The following is a 23,280-nucleotide window of genomic DNA, read 5'->3' on the forward strand; positions in this document are numbered from 1 at the left end:
TTCAGTGGTGCCTAGTTCAAAAGAAGACGGAAATAAGAGGAAATAAGGCAAACTTCAAGCCACTTACCTTAGGGCTCCCAGTCCCTTCCTCATTCTCTGCAGACACATCAGTAGCCAGTATCTCTGCTTTGATGATATCCAGAGCCCTAAGAATCCAGCTGTGCTGCCGTTTGATTTGCCTCTGTAGTTCCTTCCATTGACTTGCAATCATCTGCAGCATGTCCTTCAGTCCTCCAAAATGAAGGGGAAAAAAGTAAAAGCTGTAAACTCAACTGCATCTTTAAATATTATTCTTCATTCAAAGTATTAGCAGGATATTTAAAATAATAAATGCAACAAGAATTTTAATGTATTTTCTCAGCAATAAATCCAAGCATTACTATTGTTCATACTGCAAAACAATGCTGTAGGGTCAAAACATTTCTTTTAGCCATCATGTTAAATTTTTGTTATGTTTCAGCTGACAATTTCAGGAAGAGGAAAATCCCTCATAAACTGTGATTTCTATGCAGTCAGGAATGCTATGGTAATTTCACCCTCTAATATCTAGGCTTTATCTCAAAACATTTCATAATCTTCCAAATACATTTTTCTTACTTACAACTCCTGTAAATATTTTCTGTAGTTTACACATTACCATTTTCTAAGTACATGATGACATACACTACTCCTCTCTGTTATGGCTTCTACACCTTTTTGGAACTACACACAGAAGTCACCAATTTCCTATAGCTTTCACATTACACAGATCTGTCTGATGCTGTGAAACAACAGAGGCACAACATATAACATGATCAGAAAACAGCAAACCAAAGGATAACTTCAACCTGGATGAAAATCATGCTAAGTAGGCCAAAATTAAGATGGCTTTCTGTAGCAGTATATGCTGATTAAAACTCTATTATCATACAATTCATGCAAACACCTAAAAATACAGGGGGTGGTGGGGATAGAGAAAGGGAAATCAGTGTATCTCTCCCCCTCCTCTCAATTTAAGGCCTCTGCAGAAAAACAGAAGCCTAACTAAAGGAAAAAGGTATTTTTAATTTTAATCTATTCCTCATAAATATATTAAAATTGATGTAGGAGTTAGTCTAAGTGGCAAAATAAAGCTTTACCAATGTAATTACCCATGCAGAGTATGCAAATATATATATATATATTTGAAATCCTTATTCATTATCTTAAAGTTATTTCCATAGCACCTACATCAAAGAATGTGTCAGTGTGAAGTTTTCAGTGATGTGATTTCAATTGAAACTCAGCTGAGCAGCAAGACCAAAATAAAATGAACAGACTATTTGCAGGCAGTATTTCATTTTATAAGTATCACTGCATTGTATGCAGTATATGAAACATTTATAAATCTTGAAGGTCAATCTGATAATGTAAATATTAATAATACATAAGGAAGTGAATATATGCAGTAATTTACAGCAATGCTTCTTCATTCTTTAATAGTCTGGAGACATAAAGACTTGCAATATTTCAGAAGGATTTACCTGATTTGTGAGATACAATAAGCTCAAGAAGTTGACGTCCTTCTTCTACCACTGCTTCTTTTAAAGCACAGTGGCTATCTACATTCAACTTAAAACTCTGCCAAAAAAAAGAAAAGAAAAAAAAAAAAAAGAGAGAGAGAAAAAAACTCCGTATCAGACATTGGAGAGGCAGTTATCATAAAACACATGTACAAAATTACTTGCTGCTTTTTATCAAGAACCACATCCCCATTTACCCAATAGCCAAACTAATTTGCGATACTAAACACTATTGATATTTTGGATCTGGGCTCAAAATGTTTCCATTAGATCAGCAAAGTGCATCTGTGTTGAAACAGCTGACAAATCTAGAAATTCATTAGGTTTTATGAAAAGTCACAACCCGTAGGCTATATCTGAGTAACAGTGTTCTATAAAATACACTAAATTTATGCCATCACATATGAGCTCTGTTTTTTTCAGATTTCTTTGAAATGTTGGTGATAGCACTATTTATGAAACCATAAAAAAAATTACTGCATTGAATATATTGGCCTTATGTGCACTCATACAAATCTATTAATATTGTGTTTCTGAGTTAACTCACATCCTTTTTCAAAGAACAAATCAGACTGTTTTAGATCTCTGCATTCTTAATTTGCAAAGCAAATATTTTTCATCTTTTTTTTCACCAATGTTTTTATAGTTTACAAAGGATCTCTGCTTTAACAGTAATTAAAATATTTGTTTCTTTTTTAAACTTATTTTTTATTTTTACAAATTGCATAAAAATCTAGCAATAGAGGAACTGGAAACATGCCCTACTATATGTTATGCCATGTCATACACCACTGATAACTTCGATAAATTTGTGAATTATTTGCCAGAGCTTCTCACGCATACTTACATGTAAGAAAGAGAAACAAAATACAATAAAGAAAGGAGTACTTGCTGTATTTAATCATAAATCATGTGCAGCCCTGAACACACACACACACAGCTCTTGTTCTCTTTGAAATGTCTACAGAATGAATGAAAACAATATTTGACCACTTGGAAGAAAAGAGTTTTGCCTTCTCTTGGGAATGAGTTAACTGGCAGAGATCAAAGGAGACTTTGCAAGAGCACATTTGTAGCTTCTGTTTTTTTATAAAACTTATACTTCCGCAAATACTAGTGACCATGCTAGTACTGAAGTAGCAGACACCACAAAATACTCAAAAGCCCTAATTTCTTAGGGAATCAACCATTTTCTTTCTTTTCTAACTCCTGTGGTCAGGCTGACTGGCATAGCAGAAAATAATATTGCCAGAACTGTAATAAAAATATGTTCTTTTACTGTATTTGTCATGGTTGAAAGAGGCATATTGCTCAGACAGACTCTTAACAGTCTTTCAGGCAGCAGTGTACCTGACAGTTAGTGACAGAATGTTTTTGAGAATTCTCCATTCAAATACAGAGCAATAAACAGGAATTTTGCTACCTTCAGCATTTTGTCTAGCCCAATTTTCCTTCTATGGGCATCTGACTCTATCATTTTGTACCAGCTGTTGAACAACTCGGTCAGCCAAGAGAAGTTAAAAAGGAAAAAGGATGCCTAGTTTATGTCTAGCCCTTTCTTAAATCTAGAGTTTTATGAACCCAAATCTAGAAGTTCTTCCTTCGTAAGAGCACGTCTGAACAAGCACTGACAATATTTAATTTACTGTTTACTTAAAACAGGCTTGTACTGAATAGTTTGTAATCATGCACTTCACAGGAAATGCACTATGCGTGTGCCTCAGACAGCAAAAGAGAACCTAAAGGACCTGAGAGGAGGTTGTGTAATTTCATATAATTGAAGTTGAGTATAGATGCAGCTGGATGTGGTAGTGTCTCAAGATGATGTGGATGTGTTTGATAGGAAAATTGGAAAAGATGAGGTATTCTTTTTCATTAGGAAAAAAAATGAGACTTGCTGTCCTAGAAAAGATTCATTTAACATAACGCACCAGATACTACAATACAGCTTGATTTTCAGGTGCACCTATTAACCAGTATTAATGTTAAACTAAAGCAGCAAAATATGATGAATAAAGATGGGGCCAAACTTTTGGATTTTGACTAGCAATATTCTCCTTGTGCAAAATTCTGATTTTATGGATAAATTATGTGTGGCACAAATACCATGAACATACATGAAATTTAGCAGAAATAAACTCATATCAGCACAGAGGCAATGTGTCATGGTTTAACCCTAGGTAGCAACTAAGCACCACATAGCCGCTCGCTCACTCCCCCCCAGTGGGATGGGGGAGAGAATCAGAAGGGTAAAAGTGAGAAAACTCGTGGGTTGAGATAAAGACAGTTTAATAGGCAAAGCAAAAGCCGTGCGCACAAGCAAAGCAAAGCAAGGAATTCATTCACCACTTCCGATGGGCAGGCAGGTGTTCCGCCATCTCCAGGAAAGCAGGGCTCCATCATGCCAATGGTTACTTGGCAAGACAAATGCCGTAACTCCGAACATCCCTCTTTCTTCTTCTTCCCCCAGCTTTATACACTAAGCATGACATCACATGGTATGGAATATCCCTTTGGTCAGTTGGGGTCAGCTGTCCCAGCTGTGTCCCCTCCCAGCTCCCTGTGCACCCCCAGCCTACTCACTGGTGGGGTGGGGTGAGAAGAAGAAAAGGCCTTGTCTCTGTAAGCGCTGCTTAGCAATAACAAAAACATCCCTGTATCATCAGCACTGTTGCCAGCACAAACCCAAAACATAGCCCCATGCTAGCTACTGTGAAGAAAATTAACCCTGTCCCAGCCAAAACACATCAAAAGAAGGGAATCATTCATACAAGTGCCAATACAAACAGAAGCGAAGGAAATTGTCAGTTGATGTAGAGAAGTATAAGTTTTGGCTTTAGAATTACAAATGTATGTATCATTTCTTACGGATGGTAACTTCCTAAGAAAAATGAACAAATGGACAAGGAACACTGGAAAGAATACCCCTCAATCAGTGCATCAGTGCTCGTGGTTCCTCATACCTGTGGGGCTGAAACTGTGCCACATGAAAAAGGCAGAGAGAGTTGAAGATGTAACAAGTATTACATGTATATATAATGGAGAGATGCAATTTTGCACAGCTAAGATAAAATCAGACCAAATAGTTGGAATGGAGGAGAACTTTCAAACACAGAGGTCCTCTCCTATCCTGGATATTTCCCATTCCCTACTGTTCACTTATGGCATTTGGAAAATTGTAACTCTAACAGCGTGTGACCCAGGTACTCTGCTGCCCTCCTCCTCTGATCTTCCCTGATAATGAATGGAGCCTTTGCATGTGAAGAGAGGAAAGGAGAAGACGAGGGAAGTCAATTAATCAAAGCCATTTTTCCAGAGACATTTGCAGCTATGGAGCAGTCTAAATATCACACATGAGCACATATACATTATGGAAAATGCATATGCATTGGCCTGACAGCAGCTTTTTAAACAACACATTAATGTCATCCCTAGCACTACAGTGTATATAATACAGTTTACAATCTGGAATGAGCAAAATTTCCTTATGAAGCTCTCTTCACTTTTCCCAGTCTCCATGCATCTATATATAGATATCAACTGTTCTTATTTGGCAAGAAAGGAAAAGTGAGGCAGGAATCATGCAGTTTTACTAAAGCTACAGAACTGTAAATAAACAGGAGTAAAGACTCCAAAAGTGTAAGTACAAAGCCCCAGTGCTACCTTCTGTTGACGGCACAGGGTAAAGGAGCCCAGCCTTCACAAACTGAAGCCATCCCCTGACTTTTAGGAAACTGATTGATCCATCGGACAACAATACTGCAGAACCTCCATGGGGAAAAAAGCAGCACCTCCTGATCTATAGTGGGCTCTGAACGTACTAAAAATAAGAGAGCACTTTTCCAGCATGTAATAATCTCTCCCTTCTATTTTTCTGTACAACTGGGGATGAGAAAAATTATTTGAAGTCCCCCATAGGATTTATTTTATGGCTGTAGATACTTAAATTTAGGAAACTTCTATGGAGTAGGTATCCTACAGTACGTATGTATCGAGCTCTGATATGCAATCTCACTGTTTTGCAACCCTCCGTTCTTAGCAAATCCCTGTAATTTGGTAAAACACAACCTGGGTCTTGACCCATTCATATCTGCAGTAAGGACAGTCAACTGGTAAATATTTTTGTTTCCAGAGGCACACAGATGCTGTATATGCATGTATTTTTCCTAAGTCATGATGTGTCCACCTAATTATTTCCAGTGTACTTCATATCTCTGAAACACAAATAAGCAACTAGGTATCATGTAAACCTATAATGTATACATAAATATAGATTCATTTAAATGAGACAGCAGTTCACACCTATTGCCAGATTAAGATACTGTATAAAAGAAATATTTTAATTTTCTCAGTCAATCATACTATTAGCATGTGTGGTGTACTGGGGTACCCCCGAAACCTAAATTTTCTTGATGTTAATTTTTGATGTATTTAAATACTTTTGAGAAAAATATCAGTGCTTGAAATAGAAAGTTTAATTTAAAATTTCCTAATAGTAATTTGCATTTTTGGAGAGAACCACAATATTACTAAAATATGGACTTCTATATTTAGGTACAGTTGAATGTATATTTTGGCTAAGAATGTAGCACTTGTAATTAGAACATTCACTGTGACAGATATAATTCAATTGTGAAATTTAGAGTGATGGGAACAGTTTCTGGTAGAAAAGAAATGGGATTCTTTGACTGAGACAATCCTGGAAGGATAACCAAATGCCCAGAAATATTACCAGCAATGCTATGTTTTGGATAGGGAGACAGTTTCAACATACAAAAAAGTTCTAAGAAAATGTAGCAACAAATGTGTGTCACTTATTTATTAAATATATGCTATATACCAATAATCTCCAAGAAAAAAGATAATGTTGAAAAATTGGGTTTTTTTTAATTACAACATTTCATTTGTCTTAAAGGGAATATGACTTAAAACAGTTCCTGAAAATTTATTCTTATATTCTTAATATACAGTTATTTTTGCAATTGTATTGGTTCTGGCACAGTTACCTCCCAATAGCTTGCTATGACAAAACACCAAGATATCAAGTACTGAATTCAACTTTTGGTTATGGAAAGGTAGCTGTCTTGTCTTTTTTTTTCTTTTTTTTTTCTGAGAAGTTCTGACCACACAGAAAGCCTCTGTTTGGTGACTGCCTAGTATTTACATACTCGAGTTAATAACCTAATAAGCCATGTAATAATGTAGTGGTATTTTCATAGTCTTGAACACTACCTACTAATGACATTCAGTAAATCAAAAAAATTACTACCATGTAAGCTGCCCTTATATTAACATGGAAATGGTCATATATTTAGCTTTTTAATGACATAATACTAAATACATAATTGATTGGTCAATGGTTATATAAAATGGACATTCATATGCAATCTGTACATGGAAAAAGATCCTACCTTCTATGAAATACTGCATTTCACACATTAGGTCTACAAACATATCATCAAACTATTTGACTTTTTAACAGTTGGGAAATATCTTATTTAGGAAAGACTCACATTTTTCATCAGGGATACAAAGCCTACTTAGTATTAGAAGCCACTAGGATATGTTTTCCTGGGAATTAAATGTTACATGTGAAATCGTTCCAGTCAATGTCTCCTTTGTTCATCTCTTCCATAAAACCTAGGTGACTATAAAGAATTTTTTATTTTCTTTTCTTTTAAGCTGTATTTCTATCTGAGTGACACTCCACCTGCTAAACACAAGTACTATGGAAATGCTTTATGCAGCTCCACAGCCAAGGTCGATTTTTACCATAATAGCAGGGATTCTACCTTTGGTTTTTAAGGAGAACACAGTAAATCCTCCTCTGAAGCTGCAGCACTCGCTAAGAGTCTTTTTCTTCTCTCCCCATGACTGAAAACATACCCTCCATATAGCAATGATGGCCAAGGGACCAATTATCACCAACTGCTAAGCAAATCTCTAATGCCTAATACAATATGACCATCATTTTCCTTAGATGAACCACACATTATTTCTTCCTGTAACCAAGAGGAGCTGGTAGGTATCTTTCAAGATTGAATAGCTAGTGGAAAGAAGATGTGGTCTTCTACCCCCTGCAACAATGAGAAAGCTTTAAAAGACAATAATTTCTTGGGTGTCTCTGGGGGTAATTCCTTCCACTGGCATCTGCAGGCAGATAAAAATGGGTAAACTAACAATACCACTGTCTATGTTGATTCACAATATCAGATTATAATCTAAAATGCCTTTAAAATTGACATAAAACTGATCTGGGAACCTCACTACTGAAATCCCATAATTATCATCTCATGCTAGCATGAACCACTGTAGATATAGATCACATGTAAGACAGTTTGACTGCTCAGACAATTTCTCTGTGTAAGGGTCATTTAAATGAATGTTTATCATACATTTAAACATAATATTAACTGAACATTCTGAGTTCAAAATGTTCAGTAATGAGATAATTATAGCAACCCCAGGAATTATTTTACCTTCTGACCACTGACACACATTCACCACCTTTCACTTCATCTGAATGTACTTTTTGCCTGGGAGAACCAAGCACAATTATGAAGAGACAAACTGGCAGGAGTTTAGTGAAGAACAAAAAAAATATGTTTAAAGATGGAAATAGTGGAAGATTATAAGAAATAAACAAGATTGACTAAATAATGATCAAGAGAAAGGGCCATTATTATCTACTTATATTCCATGAATCTGAATGGCAAGCAGAAAGAAGACTTATTAGCATAGTACAGTATCAGAGGGTATAGTAGATGGGACCAATGGAATTAAATTAAGAAAGAGAAAATTTAAGATAAATATCAGTGAAATTTCCCTGAAAGTCAGATCTATTAGATTGTGTAATAATCTCCTATGGGAAACAATGAAAGCCCTGATCCCTTGAGACCTTTAAAATTAGACTGGATAAAAAGGTAGGGGTAAGGACTGCAATATAATGGGCTGACAAAGCAGTAGCCTAGGTCTTTCACATGCCACAGAATTTGTGATGGACCAGCAAAACTAAATACAAAGGGTCAGGCTGTACCCCAGTAGTCCTACAGCAATTCATACTTTTGGAAAACCACCTCACCCCTTTCTTTTCTGTCACAGCTTCTGCCATTCCAGTATTAGGCAACCAATGTTTTTTTCCCTTTGTTACCTCTTAAACATGAATAGCACAATCTTCCTCACATTAAACACTTTAGGTCCCCCAATTTCTGTTTCTCATTCCTCGTTGTTTTTGTCATCTCTCAGGTAATTTAGCCAAGTTTTGAATGCACAATTCTAGATGTGGAGAAAAAGCATAGTTAGCTCAGCTCTCCAGGAAGCCTATTTCGTGTTTCATACTCACGTAAATTCTTCTGCTGCCAACTCTATGTTTCACTACATAAATTTCTCTTTGCTTTTGTCTGTCTAAACATTTTACATTGTTAAAAAAAAAAAAAATTTACATGAGACTTCCTAAATTTAATCTCAGTTTGTTTATTATCAAGAGACATCACGGGATGGAAGAACACAGGCAGGAAAGCACACAGGCAAAATGGCTATACAATGAAACAATTGCTAAGTTGCCATAAGCATAGTGAACTGCACATCCAGTCCACCATATGTAACTTCTTGAGATACTCAGGAAATAATCTGCAGAAATCACAGTCTTCTGACTTCTTTTTCTATCAAGACAACATTTGTCTGGCTGATCTTACACGTTTCTTAGTATACTTCTTCCACCTGGAGACCCATCACACCCAAAAGCTATTTCATCAAAATAAGCCTAAGTTGTATTGTCCTATCACATGCAGAAAAAAGCCATTAAAGTGAAAAGAACTTTCCAACCCAAAGATAAATTCATGGGGTATAGCAACCTTGGCAAATGGGGAGTTACTAAGGGAGAAAAAACATAGAAGTATATGTTATTTAAATATAAATATAATAACTTACAGACTAAAAAGTACTCACTGGCATCAAATAACACTATGTAGTTTTAGAACAATCCTTGAAGGATTTTAGTTCTATCAAAATTTCAGAAGAATATGAGGAAGATGTAAATTGCTTTTTATATACACACAGATAGGAGGTTTTATGCAATTTAAAGGTGAACTAAAACGCCTTCTTAGCACAATATATCTAATAAAATGAGATCCCAAATTATTAACCCAATTCATCTGTAGAATTAAGAAATGAAAAAAAAAAATCATAGGAGATGTAAAGAAAAACATTTACCAATCAAGACCTCCATTCAGGCCCTGAATTTTCTATATTTCTGCTGAAAGCTTTGGCATTGCAAACACCAAAACACAGACAGCAATTGTATTACTTCTAGTACTTAATGCCTGAATGATATTATGCCTCTGAGAGACATAGCACAGAGCCCATGGGAGTAGACCATAGCTCTTGGCATGTAAGTAAAAGCAAATATAGTTTAAATGTTGCTGAACGTGCGCTTGTTTGTCCTTTGAGATCCTGGCACTACATTCTTTTAAAGATTTCCAATCTCAGAATGTTTTAAAAATAAATTTCATTTAATTTTCAAAAACAAATTACAGACTACATCTATATTGATCATATTAGCACACTAAAATTTCAGGCAATAGCATACATTTTAATAGACATAAAAATTAAAATTAACAGAGTTCCTACATATGAATTATGTAATTTATTAATAAAATAAACATTACTTTCAAATAAAATTTTTAAAGGTGTTTCAAAAGTTTTTACAATGATAAATTAGTGTAAAGGGCATGACCAAGTTGTCATTCAAAGAGTGATTATTCTGCAATTGCCACAAAGCTTCTAAGTCAGAACTTATGTGAAATACTTCTTCACTGAAATTTCCTGATCAAGTCAGTTCAAAATATTTTATAATGACATTTTGATTTCATTATATTATTATAAACACTGAATCCCCTGCATGCAAACGATTTCTTCTGCAGGCCAGTCACACAATGGACCCAGTGGAATCCCTAAATCTCACGGCTCAAACTTACAGTATCTGAGTTCTGGGATACCTCAGCACCCAAGAATTTTACTGTTTTGGGTGGTGAATCTTGAGAGGGGATGAACATCTGCGATACGGCCAAACCAAGTTATCCTGCCTTGTTCAGCCTCACCCACAAGTGGCAAATGAATTTAAACATTTCCCAAAGTCTGAAGAACCTGGGTTTTAATGTGCTCTATGACAGAGTTTGGCCTTGTTTTCCAGGAAAACTACATCAGGTATTTCACAGATTCACAGAATCGATTTGGTTGGAAGAGGCCTCTGGGATCATCAACTCCAACCTTTGCCCTAACACCACCATATCAACTAGACCATGGCACCAAGTGCCAGATCCAGTCTTTTCTTAAACACCTCCAGGGATGGTGACTCCACTCCCTGCCAGGCCAGCCTGTTCCAATGCCTAATGACCCCTTCTGTGAAGAAATGCCTCCTAATTTCTAGCCTGAACTTCCCCTGGCACAGTTTCAGACTATGCCGTCTTGTCCTGTCACTAGTTGCCTGGGAGAAGTGACTGACCCCCACCTCGCTGCAGCCTCCTTTCAGGTAATTGTAGGGAGCGATCAGATCTCCCCTCAGCCTCCTCTTCTCCAGGCTAAACAACCCCAGCTCCCTCAGCCATTCCTCATCAGACTTACCCTCCAGGTCCTTCACCAGCTTCACTGCCCTTCTCCAGACTCGCTCCAGTACCTCAACTTTCTTAAAGTTCGGGGCCCAGAACTGGACACAGTACTTGAGGTGAGGCCTCACCAGTGCCAAGCAGAGGAGGCCAATCACTTCCCTAGTCCTACTGGCCACACTATTTATGATACAAGCCAGGATGCCATTGGCCTTCTTGGCTACCTGGGTACACTGCTGGCTCATGTTCAGCTGTCTGTCAACCAGCACCCCCAGGTCTTTTTCTGCTTAATTGCTTTCTAACCACTCTCCCCCTAGCCTGTTACACTGCATGGGGTTTTTGTGGCCGAAGTGTAGGACCTGGCAGTTGTTCTTGTTGAACTTCATGCCGTTGGTCTCAGCCCATTGATCCAGCCTGTCCAGGTCCCTCTGCAGAGCCTTCCTACTCTCCAGCAGATCAACACTCCCACCCAATTTGGTGTCATCTGCAAATTTACTGAGGGTGCCCTCAATACCCACATCCAGATCATCTATAAAGATGTTGAACAGCACTGGCCTCAAAACTGAGCCCTGGGGAAAAATAATACACATTCAGAGGAATATACCACCCTCTATATTCTTGCATGTAATAAACCACTGTGTTTTAAAGATCTCACTGCTCCCTCCTCCAAAGCAATAAATATTAGCTTAAAAGCATCCTGGACATCAGTGAAAATAAAATTCTAATTTTTCCAAACCTCAAACATCATGAATTAAAAAAAAAACCAAACAAAGCAACACAGTTGTACTTGAGACACAGGTCAAACTTGTTCATACACTGTATTTCCATACACTTAGATCAAAAAAATTAAAAATCCTCACAAGTGACAGGGTTTAGATTTTGGACATTACAGTTTTCCCTTCTCCTTCATCAGAAGAAGCAGAGCTACTTTAGGATGACATCCTAATACACTTTGCCTCTGGTTTAATGCCTCCTCTGTCCAGAGACAGCTGCATCTTTCAGAGCCAGGAAAGCTGGGACAGCCTCCGGGGGAGCTAGTTAACAACTAATATGTTACAGGCAGGTCCAACAATGCTAACTTTTATTACGGGGTCCTATCCCTTTCCTATGCACAACTATGTAAATTTGGGGTGGTAGCAAAGAGAAGAAAAGGAGTCCTGGGAAAGTCTGAACCAATCAAAAAACAAAGTAAATGCAATATCCTTTTTCTTCTTCACAGTTGTACAAAGTACCTACACAAGGTTAGGTATCTACAAATTTGGAAGACAGGTTTAGAAAAAAGTAGTACACTTAACAGTATTCAAGCCATTCAGTCTCTGGGAAAATTATTAAGAAATTATTGCTTATGCTACAGGCTTGCACAAAATAAACCTTCTGAGTGGGACTGTGTGGTAACAGCTGGTAGCAAAAGTATGAGAGGACAGTAAATATATAGTCCTTTCCTTCATTAACACACACAGTAATAACAAATCTCCATCACAATAGATCTCCTACTTCTGTGATGCTGGGAGCATAAACATGGCCTACTCCTTCTCCTTATGAAGAAGAGATACGTGTCAGCTCTTCTTCATTGCATGACCTTATGGGAAACAATTTTAGATCAAGGGCAGCATCTCTGTATTGTTCAGGACGACAGTACTGTGATTAGCAGGACATATACCTGGATTTTCTCTTACATACTTGATTTTTCTCATATTTAGCCACCAAAAAGTCACTGAAATTCAAAAGAACAGCCCAAACAGTTTAGAAACCTCTATTTTTCCCACTGTCAGCAACCGTATACTCTCTGGCTCCAGACTATAACACAGGTACAGCCAAATGTATTAAATGACAGCAAATTTTCCTTCTGATGTTCTTGGGCACTTTAACTCAAGAAACAGAAAAACTTACACAGAGGTTATTTGGTTTACCAATTTTTAAAGCTTAAAAATAGTCAGAACTGACAATATACATGCATTCCCTTTGCTTAAGGCCAATGTCTTAATTCCTTTTAAGTCCTTTTATTTGCCTGTGTTATTTGAAATCTGCTGGGTTTAGTCTATATCTCTGATTTGTATATTCTGCAGACTGTTTCCTATATCAAAGGACATACATTCAGGAACTCATGTATACCCAAAATACCTTTCAAGTTAACAGCATAAAATTCAGAAATTCAGACTAACAATAGGCTAAACAGATTCAGACCAAAGTCATTAGAGAAGCAAGAGATTAGTCCACTCATGGTACTCAGACTCTTGAGCACCATCATCCTGCAGATACTATTGCGTATTTTAAGGAAAAAAACCTAAATTGGCTGCCACGGACATTGGAAATGCCCATATAGCAAAAGCACAGTACATAACTTAGCCATTTCAGAGGCTTTAATACCTTTAATAAAATTACTGTTACCACAACTACCACAAAGACAGCCTGTAGATTAGCCCAAGGCATGTGTATTTAACCTTGTTTTCAACAAGAACAGGTATTTAATACTTCTCTAGACTGACATTTTTCAGAAAATGAGATTTTCCAGGGAGATGAGAATGATCTTTTTTTCAGACATAGCAGACTTGTTACAAACAGACGATCAGTTATCATGAGATATCACAGAAGCATCATTACTTCACTGATACAATTTCTTAAACGTGAAAATACAATCTATTTTCTGTATGAAAGCATTTGCTGTTTATAGCTAAGAAAGTGCTGAGCCATGATGTGGCCCGAAGCATTTATACTGGACACAGGAAAATTCTTATTTCATTTCTCTTTAGACAATGAAACTCTCAAAACTCCTATATATTAAGAAGAATTTGGTTTTGGAATGGCGATGACGTCTAAACTTCCTATACAGATGTCCTGGTTTGGCTAAAACAGGACTATTAGTGCCAGCCCAGTCTTAAAATGGGAGAAAACCCAGGCTGGTAGCAGAGGATGGTTTCAACTTAGTGTGAATCAACTTGTATAATTTGTTTTAAAATACTAGTGATACTTTCTCTATGGTATTTTTAAGACTGTAGCATGTAAAGTAAATATGGTGACTGAGAAGGTTAATATAATGGAAAAATTCTGGGCTAAAAGGCACTTTAATGTGGCACAAAGCTTGTGACTAAATTGAGGTAAAAATTGCAGACAGGGATCATACAATTTATTAGAAAAGAAAACCAAGAAATTCTGATTAACGGAAATGATAATTTAGCAAACAACACTTTGTACTGCAATGACTCCATGCAATCCTAGCCACTTGTACTTTCTACAAAACAGTATCTGCTATTCTAATTTCAACTGAGCAGAACACACATTTTTGCCCAAAAAAACCTAACAAACAAATAACCCTGCTGTGAACAATTAATTTTTTTCAAGGAGGCCATCCTCCTACGTTCTTTCCATGAGTAACAAACAATTCTTCTTTGTGCTATCTGGAGAGACAGGAAACCACCAGCTATTATCTTTTCTAAGAATATCTTATATCCACAGTTACAATGAGAGTAAAGTGAAACATTGAGAGCAGCCCTGCAGAGAAGGGCTTGGGGGTATTGGTGGATGAAAAGCTGGACATGACCCAGCAATGTGTGCTCATAGCCCAGAAAGCCAACCGTATCCTGGGCTGCATCAAAAGAAGCTTGGCCAGGGGTCAAGGGAGGTGATTCTTTCCTTCTGCTCTGCTCTGGTGAGACCCACCCTGCAGTACTGCCTTCAGATCTCAGGCCTCCCGTTGGAGCGAGTCCAGAGGAGGCCACAAAGATGACCAGAGGGCTGGAGCACCTCTCCTGTGAGGACAAGCTGAGAGAGTTGGGGTTGTTCAGCCTGGAGAAGAGAAGGTTCCGAGGAGATCTTATTGCAGCCTTTCAGTACTTAAAGGGGGCTTATGAGAAAGATGGGGACAAATTTTTCAGCAGGGTCTGTTGAAACAGGATATGGGGTAATGGTTTTAAACTAGAAGAGGGTAGATTCAGCCTAGATATAAGGAAGAAATATTTTACAACGAGGGTGGTGAAACACTGGAACAGGTTGCCCAGAGAGGTGGCAGATGACCCATCCCTGGAAACATTCAAGGCTGGATGGGGCTCTGAACAACCTGATCAAGTTGAAGATGTCCCTGCTTATCACAGAGTGGGGTTGGACTAGATGTCCTTTAAAGGTCCATTCCAACCCAAACTATTCTCTGATTCTATGATTTGCTCTCCTTCAAATTGCAAACTTAAATGTAGGAGGTTACAGCCATGGCCTTACTCAAAAGGGCAAAAGGCAACAGACACTTTGAAAGAAAGTACACGATCATGGGAACCTCTGACCATTCTTTGGCTGGTTTTGAAGAAAAAATGAACAATTTATCATTTTTCTCTCTCTCTCCGCCCCCCACCACGTTCCCTGTACTCAAGATTTCAAAATTTTAATCTTATGGCAATTCTGAAACGTAAGATTGTTAGGCCAAAAATGCCTGACTACTAGTTCCAAATTTCTAAGAAGACCTTTCCTTAATTAATTTTATCTCCACTGAAAAATACTGTTTGCCAACATCTACTAATAATGCAAGAAGGATTTTAAAAACTTCCATCAAATAAGTTTAAAATAAGATATTTTTCATTTGTAGGTTTCCATTTAAAAGTCTTGTATTATCTAGCTCTAAGTATGACACTAGACACAGAAATGCCTTCAGCCAAAAGACCCAAGAGCACACCATAGTATGGTGCACAACTAGGAGCTGTGCAGCAAAAGAAAACGGGGTACTGTGTTAACAGCAAAGGGAAACGTTAAGACTACCAAATTAAAAGTCCCAGGCCTCAGTAAATACATACAGTGCCTTTTGTTTAAACCTTTTGCTCAGTGGTTCTTCACGTTTCCTCCTTTGCTAGCTTATTTTTTCACTGTGTTAAAACAACATCTCTTTTCAGTCAGGGATAAAGTGTGGTAAAATGTCCATTATAGTAAACTAAAATGGTCAAGAGCAATGTGGCAAATTCTTGTTTGTTGAGTTGGTAAGAAAGTCAGTTTGGTTTCACAAGCGCAGCAGTATCATCTAGACAGATGCTTTTAGCTCATAAGCTGCCTTTAGGATACTGTTTTTGATGAGAACTGATTTGCATACCACCAAGTCTATGCTTAGAGTCTGCCAGCAGCTGATTTTGATCAGGGTGCCAATGGGCAAGAATCAGCATAACAGAAAAGAAGAGCTACAAAAGATAACGCAAATTAGAAACCATTTTCAGAAGTTCCTTTTTGGTTAGGCCAATGAAGCTATCTTTTCATTAGGAAGTGACTTGAGAGTAATTGTTCAAAAAATTCAAAACCTACCTCACTTTTTTCTCTAGTAGGGCTGATTGAAGCCTTTGTGGCAAAGCAGATTTCTGCTGAAAAACACTCCTGTTTTATGAAAACATACTACTGTTTTCAACATCTGCCGGCTTCTGTGGCTGCCTGCAGGGGTGCCAGTAGTTCAAGCGGTGGCAGCTCCATGTCAGCCCTCTTGTACAAATGGAAAACACACAGCTCCCAAATCAGTTTCACCAATGTTACTCCGTTGTGAAGACCCGTAAAACTGAAAGAATAATTTCAGTCCCTATTCCAGGGGTCTCTGAGAGCATTTTCATTGATAGCTTTGTGCTTTGGTGCTATCTAAAATGAAGCATACAGCAACTTCCATTCTGCAGAAAATCAGGGAACTGGGTTTTAAAATTTGCAAGAAAACTGTCCTCCAAGCTGAAGATTGTCTATTTTGATACACATTCCAGATGTAGACCACCTTTCAATTTGTAGAAAAAATTCATACTCTTTATCAAACTGTATGGTTACTCATTATGGCAAAATCTATGGAGTTGAAGTTGTAACTCTGATTTTAGAATGCCATTCCAATTTGTCCTACAGTTAATAATTATAACTGTGGTGTATTTGGGTATCAGGGCTGTGCCTGTCTGCACACATAGTGCACTTAGTCATGAATTCCCTGGGTGGCCCAGGAACTCCCCAGCTAGTCTCCGCACAGAGGAGATAATGGGCTAATTGGGAACAATGGACCAACTTGAGGAGAGGCTGCCTTCCACCTTCACAACAAAGTGCTTCACTAATTATTTCAGCAGCTGTCCAGGTGGGACCTTCAGACGTCACAGAGATGCTGGCAGGCAGCACTTGCTGAGCCAAGAGCAACAGTTAGACAGTACTCGTAGAATTCAAATCCTGATTAACATCCTGGGTGGACAATCTTGCCAGACCAGGTATAAGAATTAACTAGAACAATAGTTTGGGGAGTTCTATCAATTTGAGCTGAAGATGTCATGCAAGGACACTTGTAATAGAGACTTGCATTGCCATCCTGTTCAAGAGATTTGACTATGTGATTTGATTATGTGAGCATTACCTTAAGCAAAGATTCTAATAAGTTGATGTAGGTTTCTTGTGGTATTTTTTTTTTAAATAAACACTCTCTTTAAGTGTCTGTGCCACACCATTTCTCAAAATGTCAAAGGCTGAGTGAGGAGAGATTTTAAAATTCAATCCTTTATCAACAATTTACACCGGGACCCTAAAATGACAGTCAAAGATTTTACATACTGAAAAATTCGGAGGATGTTCACAACTTCGTCCTTGTCTCCTCTGCAAGAATTTTCCCAGCCAGTAATGAGAAAGGGAACAAGTACATTTTTCTGTTTTCCTGCTCCGATATTTTTTTTGTTATATTTTGACAGCAGAGATTTAATTCATGAATGCAAAATATTCTCTCTTTATAGCACCAATTTTGTTATTGCAACAAACATATTTCCAAGAAAACAATATCACAGGTGGTGTAATTGATAATTTGTGCCAAAGGCTAAGGCCTAGTCTCTACTAATAAAAATAAAAATACTAATCTACACTGAGTTTTCCCTCCTTCTACGACCAGAAAATCTGCACCAGTGAAGAATCATAGTTATGAGGTTTGCTAGTGCAGATGCAGTATATAGAAAAGAACCAACACATTTTCTTTGTTTGCCAGGTTAGTTTGCTACTGGTGTCTGTACTATGAACCTGTAAGTCTGGAACCTAAACTTATAAAGTACGAAGCCCCCTTAACTTCAACAAATCTTAGGTGAGTCTGACAGCATGTATAGCCAGACGGGCAAAAGAAGAAAACAAGCAGTATAAGTACCCTCATAAAGACCTTGGTCATCATTGTCTTACAATGCTCAACCAAAGGAAATTTTAACACTGAGCTTAATGTGAATTGAAGTTCATATACTTCTGTTTAAACACAGATTAGGATTTCTGACAGACAAATGCCACTGAAAAGCTGGCGATCTAATTAATACAAATAACTATGTTCCCCACTATAAAAATGCTCTGTATTTTAATAGTTCAATTCTGCCGGGTAGAAACAAATATGATAGCATGTGTTTCCTGAAATCCAAAAAGAAAAGTCATGGTTACTTTTTTTCAGGCTGTGCAATGATTTTTTCCCTGGCTATATATGCCATAAAAATAATTACAATATCATCAAATTGAAACTGAACGATTCTTTAGACATTTTACTTCTTCACAGAAGTAAACGAAAAACCCACCTTGTTTCATAACATAGTCATCTTGAAATATACAGATTTTCTTACCCCAAAGATATGCAGAGTACAGCTCGGAGCCTAAGTACTTACAGGGGAAAGTGAAGTTGTACAGGTGCCCACATACTCATTTCTTCTGACTATCTCTAGCAATGAAGGAGTTGCCTCTGGGCTACTACTCCACATTCCAGTCTGATAGATGGCTTTGGCCTCACCTCCCATAGAATCACAAGGCAAAGCTGGAAGTCATTTGCCTGCAAAAGAGCTACTGTGCTTGTCCCCATGGAAGAAGGGGAAAAAGAAACTGACCATGACATTCAGCTTGGTGATTGCTCTATCTTGGAATATGTTTCTTGTTATCCAGTCAAAAGTGAAAATTGCAATTCTACTCACAAAAACTCATGTCTCCAAAAGTTGCAGGTTGCAGAGTAAGGGCAAAACAAACTGAAACGAGCAATGCCTTTCCTGACGTCTGATCTCACGATGTGCTCTGTCTTCAGAGCACCTGTAAACGTAATGGGAATCATAGACCGAGTGTGCGCAGTACAAGGCAAAAATCCAAACTCTGCCACAAAATCCAAAATCTGCAATGTAAGGCAAAAATGCAGTGTCTTCATACTGTATTTGATAGACTACCACAATGGGCACTTAATCTAGTGACTGCCCGTAGGCACTACTACAACAGAAATATTTAAGAACAAAAGACACAAAAGTTATCTGTACAGCTGAAATTGTGAAGACAGTTTTCAGTTCAGTTCTAATTGTATACGTGGTTAATGTCTACTTAATTCATTTAATAACAGGACTCCAGTATTACGGTAGGGATTAGGATGACATTTTTTCCTGTAATGCATCACGTGACTTCCTGGGACTGTCAAATAATTCTCATCCATCAGATTATCAGAGACTGGAAATGAGACTGAGCTTTGGGGGTTGATGCTTTGATGTGGGTTCAGCTAATGTACTGTTTTATCTAGCTGAGGTGTCTAGCTCATTGGCTCAGCATAGTCCTATCACGGGGTTTTCTTCCATTTCATACTGGCAAGAACCTAAGATTTCAGCAGAGAGAGAGGGAATTTCTTAGCTTAATTTTCCTTTTTTTTTTTTTAATTAGATAGGGTTATTTACCTATTAAGATACTTACCCATTGAACAGCACATATTGACCTCTATTCTCTATCTACAGCATAAAATTTTGCTTTTAAGAACTTAATACATGGTTTAATTCAGGCCTTTGCTTCACCTCCTCATAACCAGAAACAGTTCTTGGAAGAATTCAGTGAGTCTCATGAGGATTATCAAATATTTCTCAATCTATAATTCTAGCCTGTTATATATACAGAAGATTATTCATCCAAGTGTTTTCTACGTCTACCCAATATTTTAGCTTTTTGCACAATAACAAGGTTAGTGACAGTTGTATTAATTACACGACAGAAATGCACATCAAGCAAAATGATTGAAATAATTATTTCAAATATTTTATTTAAATGACTCTGCACTATGTTAAAACTGTGGGAGAGAGAATAAGAGTTCCTTACTAGTAAGAGTTTTGTTAATGTTACAGTGGAGTAAAAATCTTAGAATGATCAGCAGAAAAAAACATTATAATTTCTCCTTCTGCTATTGCCATTTTCCTTCAGTTTCGGAGATAATTTCTGAATTGCAATGTAATTCTGGCTTTTAATTTAATTTTTACAAAGCTATCAGTACATATTTCAAGTACAGAAAATAATTTGTTGGTATTTTTATTAAAATAAACTGCAACGCTGTAAATCTCACATTAAAATATAGATGCACACTAGTAATTAAAAATAATAATCATATAAAAAGCACAGCAGAACACTTCAATTACTGATAGTAATCATAGTATAATCTTGTCCTACCAAGTGTGTCTCCAGGTACAGTTTAAGGCTGTCTGTCTCTGCTTTAGGAGGAGTCCAATTCTCTGTTGTTTCCATGGCTTCATTTAACCAGTGAATGAATTCATCCAGCTTGCTTACAAACCCCTTACCCGATAAGAAAAAAGAAACAACAAGAAAAGCATTTTTGTTAGTAAAATGGCAATCTGAAAAATGTATGTTCGATTTTTTTTAAGCCAGTATTGTACAGTAAAATTTTGCCTTTTACAAGCATGCAAAGAAAAAAAAAAACAATTAGCAAGTGGCCTTCTAGTAAATGAGGAGCAGAACAATGTTTTCTAATATAATCTAAAGTGATATTTTAGGACAGGACAATGTGAGACCCATATGACTGTGATGAAATGGAGAAAACAACAAAATTTTAGAAGATATGAGGGGGATATATAAAAAACTGCGTACAGATTACAAAGAAAATTGAGCTGAAGACCTTGCACAGGGGAGATGGGGTGTAGCATGAACACTGTTGGTTGAAAAAAGTGCTGAACAAAGCTGCATTAACAAGGTATACATCAGTAGACTGAGGGAAGAAACTACTTGTCAGAACTTGTGTCTTGTGATTCCTGTTTTGGTTCATAGGATGAGACTCAGAGAGAAGAAATCAAACAGTAGGTGAGGCAGAATATATAGCATTTAATATAAATATTGCTGATTGCATGTGAGCCACACAGATGGTGCTCCTGAGAAGACAGGAGCTTCTGCTTCTCAGGAGCACCATTTATTTCAAGATTGGTACCAATTATATTGTCTGATTAAAAATAGTGCCCCTGAATTTGCATGATTGGATGATACTATAGGCACATACTGAGTATAGATAATTTTACCAAAGACTTATCCACCACAACGCAAGAGAGTAAATGGAATAAACTGACCGTGATGTTTATAAGCACCTTGAAAATTAACTCTGCAGAGGAATGTCCATCTATTACAAGCCTCGTAAGACTAGATTAAGTTAGGTCTAACAGTGGTTATATTATTAAGTATGAATTTCACAGCATGGTGAGAATTTTAATTTCCAGTTGGATAACAACTCAGTATACATCCTCAGTATCTCACTCTCACCACTTTATTTATTGAATGATTTCTGGTAATTATTACAGTCCATTCAGATAGCTAAAAGCAAGCTAAGCATAAAACTTAAAGATTCCTGAGTGACACAGGAGCCCAAATCCCCTTCTCCAAAGTGGCACACGAAATTGGAATTCTAAACGAGACAGACACAGGAGTTCAAGCAGTTGGCTCACAGCTGCATTACGCAAAGTACAATGGTAATAACCCAGACCAAGCAGAGCCACACTTCCTTCAAAATTCATGGTAGCAGAGCCATTTTGGCCCAATGCTGTGCCAAGAAGCAGAGTCCAATAACCAACTCCTGGCTTCCAGCTGATGTGGCAGTGCTTCTGAACCAAAGCTAGCCTCTGACGGGATGTTTCAGTGCACACTGCAGACATGACAGCACTCACTGAGGCATTCTGAAGACTTTGTTTTAATTATTATTACATTTTACATGAGTACCTACAAGTCCTCATGATGAGAAGGAGGCTATTGCCATTTCTATTCACGGAATCCACTGCATCTCAAAGCACGATAAGGAAGAAAAACATTACTCTGTGGTTTTTGTTGTACGCTGTTTATCAGGGCATTCCAGAAAGGGGGAAGGAAGACAGGAGAAACAACCCAGTGGATATGGTGACTGAGACAACATGCCTCCACTCTGAGGCAATTAATGAAGGTAGCTGCATCTCCTCTCTCCCACAGCAGGCCATGGCACAAGGACTATGTTCCCCATGTGAAGCCATGGGACAGAGAGGGACAAGTTGTTCCCCTGGCTCCATTGACTGCTTTCTTCCAGCTCGCAGTGGAGCGTAAGAGATGCAAGACTGGCAGAAGAGTGGGAGACGTGAGCTGAGGGGGAGAGGAGCAGAAGGAGTAAAGTCCTTCTAGTCCCTCTAATAAATCTCTGCCTGCATTCTAGCAGTGTGCTGTCCTTGAGAGGCAAGGTGATATGGTAAGCACAAAAAAAAAATGAAGAAAAGCTCTCTCTTGTATATGCGTCATGTATTTTATGGAGACGGACACATATAACATCTGCTAGCAGTACTCAATGTATGTATGCTTTCAAAAGGGTGCTCAGAACCATTGCAGGCTTGCACCAGTATGAAAAGCAACTACTAGCAACCGAGTTACTTCTGCCTTCTCACAAAACATGCCCGCGTTTTAACATCTGCTGCTTCATGTTGGCGCTTCAAAACTCCCAAGCAGCAGGCTCCAGCACCCTGGCGCGTATCCCCTCGCCGCACGGACGAGGCCGGCTGTGGACCTGAGCAGGCCCCGGTGGGCCGCAGGGAATGCCCGGGGTATAGTTTGGGGGTCTGGGAACAAAAAATACAGATCCAGTTTCCAGAACCACGATGAGCCAAGTTACCTGACAAAAAAGAGGTAAGGCTCAAGCCCCAGTGCCACCTGGCACGTCAGGGTCGCGGCTGGGGACACGGTCCCCGAGGGGAGCCCGGCGGCGGAGGGGAGCACCGGCCGCGGCCAACCCCTGTGGATTTTCTTCTGCCAGGCAGCACAAATCACAATAATCCTACTATTTTTCAAATGACGGCAATAAAATTTTATTGAAACCATTCAAAAGAGCACATCTGTAGAAACCGAAAATAGCGGAGGGAGGAGAAGAGGAAGGGAAGGCCGGGCAGCGCGGGGTCGCCGGCGGA

The 23,280-nt window shown here is 38.1% G+C and overlaps 1 protein-coding gene across 1 annotated transcript; it reads right to left on the reverse strand.

Annotated features, from left to right (window-relative positions):
- Positions 1 to 67: 67 nt before the first annotated feature.
- Positions 68 to 22,935, reverse strand: LOC104163272 (A-kinase anchor protein 6-like; the record flags this gene model as incomplete). Its single annotated transcript, XM_009702215.1, has 4 exons — positions 68 to 231; positions 1,503 to 1,599; positions 20,531 to 20,653; positions 22,765 to 22,935. Coding segments are annotated over 4 exons (555 nt in total), but the record flags the coding sequence as incomplete, so codon positions are not given.
- Positions 22,936 to 23,280: the final 345 nt, after the last annotated feature.

The sequence above is a fragment of the Cariama cristata genome, unplaced genomic scaffold (genome assembly GCF_000690535.1).
Source record: "Cariama cristata isolate BGI_N322 unplaced genomic scaffold, ASM69053v1 scaffold24846, whole genome shotgun sequence".
NCBI classification, from domain to species: domain Eukaryota; kingdom Metazoa; phylum Chordata; class Aves; order Cariamiformes; family Cariamidae; genus Cariama; species Cariama cristata.